Source organism: Silene latifolia, chromosome 11 (assembly GCF_048544455.1).
Source record: "Silene latifolia isolate original U9 population chromosome 11, ASM4854445v1, whole genome shotgun sequence".
Lineage (NCBI taxonomy): Eukaryota > Viridiplantae > Streptophyta > Magnoliopsida > Caryophyllales > Caryophyllaceae > Silene > Silene latifolia.
In genome coordinates, this window is record NC_133536.1 from 29,671,714 (window position 1) to 29,679,536 (window position 7,823).

At 37.1% G+C, this 7,823-nt stretch overlaps 1 protein-coding gene across 1 annotated transcript; it reads right to left on the reverse strand.

The window, feature by feature from the left end:
* Window positions 1-4,498: 4,498 nt before the first annotated feature.
* Window positions 4,499-6,841, reverse strand: LOC141613187 (uncharacterized). Its single transcript, XM_074431927.1, has 4 exons — window positions 6,475-6,841; window positions 5,294-6,366; window positions 5,057-5,200; window positions 4,499-4,978 (listed from the first exon to the last, which is right to left on the reverse strand). The coding sequence occupies exons 1-4, from the start codon at window positions 6,839-6,841 to the stop codon at window positions 4,499-4,501; spliced, it is 2,064 nt and encodes a 687-aa protein (XP_074288028.1).
* Window positions 6,842-7,823: the final 982 nt, after the last annotated feature.

The window sequence follows — 7,823 nt, forward strand, 5'->3', positions numbered from 1 at the left end:
TATAACGGATTGCGAAAAGGTAGAGTTTTCCTACTCAGTTGTTTGTTTATTTGTGACGGTATTACTGTGTTGGCTATTGTGATTATTACTGTGGAATATGATTATTGTGATTGTTGTGATATTAGAGTATGGTGTGGTTCCGACTGAGTGGACCATTTGAGAGATGGTTTCGCGCCCCTTTGTCGCCTCTTGGGTGTCTCAACCAAGAGGGATGTGCACATTAAGGACTTTGGGTTCGCTCGTGGCTTAGGTGGGAACGGCTGCGGTCCCCCACCGACGGTGTGGGTTACATGTTGTGATAAGTAACCTGGCAGGGCTACACACCTTGGGTGTGTAGTCAGTTACTGGTGAGATAAGGGAGTTGGTGGAGAGTGGTGGTTGATTGCTTTACTTCCACCGTGGTTTCATATTTGTGTGCTATCATATTTATTATGATGACTGACCCCGTCATATTGTTTTCAAAACTGTGGTGATCCATTCAAGGTTGGTGAGCAGTTGGCTTGACAGGTGATGATAATGCTTATTGTTGATAGCTCGCGGGATACGGATGGGAGTCACGCTTGTCTTTTGTTTAGCCGACACTAGTTTTGGTCAAACAGTTTTGAGTTGTATTTATTTATACTTTGATTTTGGAATTTGTGACTTAAACTATTCGCTATTCTTTAATTAAGATGTTTCATTATTGCTAATGTGATGCATACTACCTCGGGCAACCGAGATGGTAGCACCCTTACATGCTGGAGTGGTCCTTGGTAAGACACTCTTATATATGGGAGTGTTACAAAGTGGTATCAGAGCAACAATTTTGGAACCTAAAACCAATGAATGTACGGGTGTCTAAACTAAAATGAACCCGGGAAGAGTTTGTTTGGGGCTACCGCAAAGGTTAAAGAGACGTCTCGAAACCGCAATATTTCCCATGCAATTCGAACTGGTCACTACGGGGTGTCTTGGGGTTTGATGTATGTGTATGTGTTTTAAAAGTAGAGTAATGTGCATGTTGTGTTTTTAAACTATATAGTTGGCATGATATAAATGTTTATGTGATGGATGATATGAGGTGTTTGGAAGGCATGTGTACCGCATTTCTTTCAAGTTATATACTTGTAAATAAAGACATGTGAATAGGGTGTGTTATGTTTTTAACTTTAAGCTTGTCGGGATATGTGGGGGGCTGTCGTTGCATGACTCGACCGAGCAGACCAAGTACTCAACCGAGTAGGGGGTAGTCGACCGACTACTTGGCACTCGATCGAGTGTGGTTTTGGTATTTTAAGGCAGAAGTCTCTGAATGGTGACTACTCGACCGAGCAGCAGGTGCACTCGACTGAGTAGGGCGTACTCGGTCAAGTACTATAGGTACTTGATCGTAGGATTTGTCGTCAACCGAATCAAAAGTAATTTATAAAACCCAATTAAAAAGTAGTATTTAATCGCGGTCGAACCCAATGATGGTGGCGGTTAGATACTTCTTTTGTTTAAGTCTTTAGGTTAGTCAAACAAATGTAAGAGGTTCATTAATTGTAAACTAAAATGCAAATAAGATATAAAATTAAACTAAATGAAATTGTTTCTAATTAATGAAGGAAAGCTAAGGTCTTTGGTTTAATGATCCGAAAATGGTTAGCTCGACTTAGGAGAAATACTATAATTTTTATTGCTGATATTTTAATTAGGAGTTTAATAAAGGTTTCCTAAAAACCATAGAACTAGTTTATTTCCTAATTAGATTATTACTAGTTTATTTATTTTCTAGTTTCAGAATAATAGAATAAGGTAATTGTTTAAGTCGGGTTTTAGGAAAATATTAACTTGTGAAGCAAGGCAACACTATGTCGTTTATTTTCTAGTATAAATAGAGGTTGTTGTATGTTATTTTCATATAGATTGAGAATTAATTAAAAAAAACAGAACTGTGCTTTGCTGTGTGCAATTGTGAATTTCGGATCGACGCGTTCGTTCCAAGCTTTGTTATTGTTTGACGCGTTTTCAAACTCTAACCCGATGGATAGCAATAGGTCTTGCGATTCAATCACCATTGTTCGATTTATAGGTCTAGATCGCGCAAATATCCCATTGTTTCGATTTCAAAACAGATTTCGAAGCAAATACTCTTTTTAGTTATTGTTCGTTATTCTATTAAACCGCTTCCGCGCAATTTTCATATCATAAGTGGTATCAGAGCTTCGACTCTTGATTTACTCAAATCTAGACGGTCCTAGGCGTGCTAAAACCAAGTTGTTAGTTGAATTTCTGATTGCGATTGGAGTTTAAGGGTTAAACTCTTACAGGTACTTCGAGGGTTAATCGGTTTTGCATCTCAGGAGCATTCTAGTAACTTGTTATTCAAGGCGTGACGGTTACACAAAAAAAAAAAAAAAAAAAAAATTACTGTTCACGAGCCGTAGTACTGTTCATCCGGAAAACAAAAAAAACCGGAAAAAAAGGGGCAAAAAGAAGAAGACATGTCGGGAGTATTATCAAGTCAAAGCACCTACGAGGAGAATGTTAAGTTTGATCCGACATCACCTCTTATTTTTGATGAATATGATCATGAGGAGGCGTGGTACTTTATTGAGATTAAGGACTTGTTGAATTTTTGGATGGTTGATTTTCAAATAAAGGAGCATGATAGAAGTGTTGAGAAGTTGTTCTTTCAAGTTGAATCTGTTATCAAAACGATTCATAACAATCACGCTGATAGAGAATTTTCAAGACTTGTGCATGGAGGGAGGAGGGGTGGTAGGCACACGCAGTTATGGCACAAGAGAATGCTGAAATTAAGAGAAATGAATGAGATGAGGCTTGGCATCGAAGGTGTGTTCGTTTTTGATCCTGGCGGTTTTAAGTTACATAAATTGAGGACAATTCCTTTCAAAGGGGGAAGGGATGATCCGAAAATGGTTAGCTCGATTTACGAGAAATACTATAATTTTTAGGATAAATGTCAAATTACTACCTATTATAGTATAGGAACTTGTATTATACTACATTATATACTCAATTGTTCGAATTACTACCCACAAAATTGCAATAACAGCCATCCTACTACCTGCTTGACGGAAATTGAGACTAATTGTCCAAAAGTCACCTGAGTCACCCTTATTTCCCCCTCTTTTATTTCAAAACTTAAATTATACCCAAATTACCCTTTTCTAATTGAAATCCCCTTCACTTATTATCAGTCCCTTTCTTTCTCATTCATCTTCGTTATTTCATCCTCCATTAAAGGTAATTTGAGCTTTATCTTTCTTAAATTTTGTTCTTATTTTCATTAATTATTCTCTCTATTCTCAAACTTGCTTGTTCTCCTTTTCTCTCCTCCAAACCATTTACACCTTTTAACTATCTTTTTTTTTCGATTATTGTGATTGTAGATCTGATTAATTATGTCTTCAAGAAACTCACAATGCTCAACTCGATTGACTTGTCACTGTGGAAAGTCACTTGCTTTGGTAAAGTCATGGACCTCAACAAATCCAGGGAGAAGGTTTTTAGCATGTAATGACTATGACCATTCAACTGGTCAAAGTGGTTGTGCATATTTCAGGTGGTACGACAGTGGACAAACACCTTGGCAAAGAGAGGTCATCAATGACCTGCTGGTGGACAATAAAAAACTGGTAGAAAGATTACCAGTTAAAGAGGAAGAAGTGAAGAAATATGTAGTTGGGTCAAATTCAAAAACCCGTCACTCGTTTGTAATGGCTATGTTCGTTGTTTTACTATCATTTGTACTTTACCTTGCATTTAGTTAAATGGTTTAATGTATGGATAATGGGTTCATCTATGAAACTCATATGAATGCAAAAGAAATATTGGATTCAACAATGTCTCAAAAATTTTGAACCATTTCATTGAATAGCCAAAGAAGAGTTAACATTCAAATACAATTCCAAAATAGCCAAATACACATGGCTAAGTTTACATATTTTTATCCAAAAATAGCCGAAGCTAATGTTTCTACTTCTATTACAACTTCATCTTAACAAAACAAAAGTAGAACATGTTCAGTACTGCTTCTTCAATCAGCCTCACTGTGTGTTTTAGGACCCCTGTTGCATGATGCTTGAGTTGTTTGTTGAGTTGCTCCTTGTGTTTAAGCTGCCTGCCTTCTCTCTCTTTTCTCCCTGGCAATTATTGCCCATGCTGAGTTTGACTTAGGCCTCCCCCCTTTATCCTTTTCTGGTACATGAGCAAGTGGATTTTTGCAGGTAGTTCTATTATGACCCAAGTGTCCACATTTACCACACTTGTTAGGTTTCTTAATCCTCTTGACGTAATCCCTCTTCTTCCCCTTTCCTTCATCTGGTTCTTTTCTCCTTTTCTTTTCAGATGGCCTTCCAGGGAGTCTTCTATGTGCAGGTGGATCTGGTTGTGGGTTTGCTGTTCTGTCCCACTAATTGGGTCCTGGCATAGGGCTTATTATTGGCTCATATGCCAACTGATAAACAGCTTTAGAGTACATAACATCCACATAGTTATGACGGCTTTTTCTCTACTTCAATATGCAAGCATAAGCATGAAGGCAAGGAATACCTGTTAATTGCCAGTGATTACAAGAGCACGTCCTCTCCTTTAAATTAATATCATGTCTGTCTGACATATACTCCACCTCCCATTTATCCACAATTGCACCAAAGCACTTACAAAATCTAGCTTGATCATGTGCCCATTCAAAGAACTTGTACACAAATGGCATATTAACTCCCTTGTATTTGATAATTCCTTGCCTCCTCTCACAATTTCTCAGCATAATGTACCTTCTCATCCACTCCATCTGAGTGAGAATTGGTTTATCTCTAGCCTCTTTTAAAACAGAATTGAAGGTCTCACACATGTTATTTAACAACATGTCAGACTTGGCAGTGTATGTGAAAGCATGTCTTGACCAACTCTCAGGTGGTATGGCAACTAAGTAAGCATGTGCCTCGGGTTTCAAAGCCTTGATTGCCTCTAAATGTGATAGGAAGTCATTCTAAACAAGAGAGGATAGCTCAGAATAATACATGAAATCTCGAAAAAATAAAAACACAATAAGACAGAAACCACAAACCTTATTTGTTGACTTGGCTGCCTTCCAAAAGTTCTCTTTAAATGCCATGCCTGTGAAATGCAATTTGAAGTTTGCCCATATATGTCGAACACAGAACCTAATGCCTGCTTTAGGAGTGATAGTAGAGAATGCTTCTAAAAGACCCTGTGGAATGAAAAATCATGTGAGAACAAAATATTAGCTACAAATTATACACAAAAAAATAAATTAGAGAAAAACAAAGTTAGAAAAAAGCACCTTCTGCATGTCAGACATGAAGGTGAGCCCTTTTCCTTCTTCATTGCTCCTTCCTACATCATTTAATAACAACACAAAAAACCATCTCCATGTTTGTGTGTTCTCAACCTCCACCACAGCCCATGCAATAGGGAAGATGTTGTTATTACCATCTTTCCCTACAGCTACCAAACACATTCCAGGATATGGCCCCTTCAAGTGAGACCCATCTACCCCAATTATTAGCCTGCAACCTCTTACAAACTCTTGCTTACATGCCTCTAGACACATATACATCCTCTGAAATACAGGAATATGCTTGTGCATTGTTTCACAAAGCACATGTGTGCTTGAACCAGGATTGTATTTTTCAATAACCTGAGCATAATCATACACTATCTTGTATTCATCTGAAGCATTACCATGAATCAATAATTTAGCCCTATCTCTAGCCCTCCACAGTTTGCTATAGCCTACTTCAACTAACAAATCCTTATACACTTGTGCTTTAAATTCCTTAAGCTTCCATGATGGTCTAATCCTCCAATCCTCCAAATACTTAGCAGCCAAAAATTCTGAAGTTACTTGCCTTGTATATGTACTAAAAGCACAGCTATGTTCTAACCCCATCCCCTTTATTTGAATGGCATCCTCTGAGTGAGTTATAGCAGCACAAACTCTGAACAAACACTTGTCAGGGTTATTGCAAGTGCAAGCTTTCACTTTTGACCTAACATTGTCCCACTCATAGTCACACTTGTTCACACAATAAGCTGAAAGTTTCTTTCTACCATTATGTAAATAGAAGAAATCATCCCCATTTTCAATAGCATATTGTTTTAATGCTAACCTAAGATCGACAACTGTTGGGAACTTCAAACCCAATTTCAGAACAATTTCCTTTTTAAAATCAACTTCAAGATTAAATATAGGATTTGGATCTATTTCTACTTCAACATCAGAACCTTGTAAACTCCTCAACTCTTCAGAATCACCATCACTTTCATTCTCTAACCTAACAACCAAGTTATCTACTCTAAATAACCCATTAGTTTTGAAAGTATGATCTATTGTAGTAGGTGAAACCTGAGTTTCTGGATCAACCTCATTTTATGTAGAAGAACTAGATCTCACTTCATTGAAGCTACTTCTTATTGAATGAAATATTTCTCCATGATTGATGTCCTGAAACAATTCTTCACCTATAACCCTATCGTCCTCAATGTCCTCAAAATGCTTTTCCACATCACTTGTTTCTGAACTTGAGGAGAAGTCCTCATCTACTTCCTCTGTCTCTTCAACAGTCACTGTCTCAAGCCTTCTTCTAACATTTAACTTACTCAACTCTACAGATGTGCTCACATGAGTACTTTTTGGAAAAGTTATTTGAAGTGGTGTGGGTTCTGCATAGGGAAATTGTAGGGATTTGTCTTTACTTTGTGAATTTTTTGGATGGATGTGTCCTCTAAGGCTTCTCCTCAATGGGGTAGTAGATTTATTGCAGCTGGTGCTTTGTTTATTATAAGCACTGGGGACCACATCAATATCACTTAAAAACTGGGTTAGCATTTGATTCTTTGTCCTTGGGGAGATTGAGTTCACTTTATGAGGTGTGTGGTCTTTTTGACATGGTAAGACTATAATCTACACAGACACAATATTAAAAGCATCCTTACTTTCCAACAACAATGATATATCCCACTCATCTATCAACATCCTTCTACCATTATTCAAGTTCCTCCCATGTAACTTATACCAAACCTCATACCTATCTGTTCCCACAAGTTCTCTAGCCTTCTCCATTATCACAACAAAGTTAATATCCCTCACAGACAAACCAGGATCTAATAACAACATCCCACCCACATATTCAGTCTTTCCCTTCTTGTATACGAAATTACCACCATGGTAATACCTCATACAAAGTGACATCCTACAATCAACACAATATACAAATAAAGTTAAAGAACAAAAAAAAATATGATTGATCCATCTACAAAACAAGAACAAGAAAAGTTGAAGTGGAAGCATTTCTTGCTGCCCGTTTTTGTGACAATAAAAAATACCAACTTTAGTTGACTACAAAGTGGTATACGTCTACAACAACACAACTAAGTTTTTGGTAAAGCAGCATCGACTTACCGCTTCACTTACTGCTCGACTTACCACTGTGAGAGGTATACATCAAGTATGAAAAAATCCCAATTTTCCAATTGAAATTATGCAGCATATAAAAACCCCCAAATTTTACAAATAAGCATACTCACTATGAAATTAGGGTATCAAATTAAGAAATACGAAAAATAAACAACATAAAAAATAAGAAATTAACGATACTTACCAGAACTAAAGATGAAATATGGCTCAACAATGGTGTAAGATAGAGAATTTTGATGGAGAGGGTAAAAAGATAGTAGTAAATCTGGGTAATTTAATTAAAATGATGAGATTGATAGTTAGGATGAGTTAATTTTAGGATTTTATTAAGTGAGGGCATAATAGTCATTAGACATGAAGGGGAGTGTGCTCAGGTGACTAAAATGTTACTTAG

Bases quoted from the DNA above. Each gene is read 5' to 3' on its own strand.
- LOC141613187 (XM_074431927.1), bottom strand. From the start codon at position 6,841: ATGCTAACCCAGTTTTTAAGTGATATTGATGTGGTCCCCAGTGCTTAT. The intron at 6,367-6,474 runs GTGAAGAATTGT...AGGTTGATCCAG, and splicing joins TGAGGACGATAGGGTTATAG to AAACTCAGGTTTCACCTACT. The intron at 4,979-5,056 runs GTTTGTGGTTTC...TCTCTTGTTTAG, and splicing joins CAGCCAAGTCAACAAATAAG to AATGACTTCCTATCACATTT.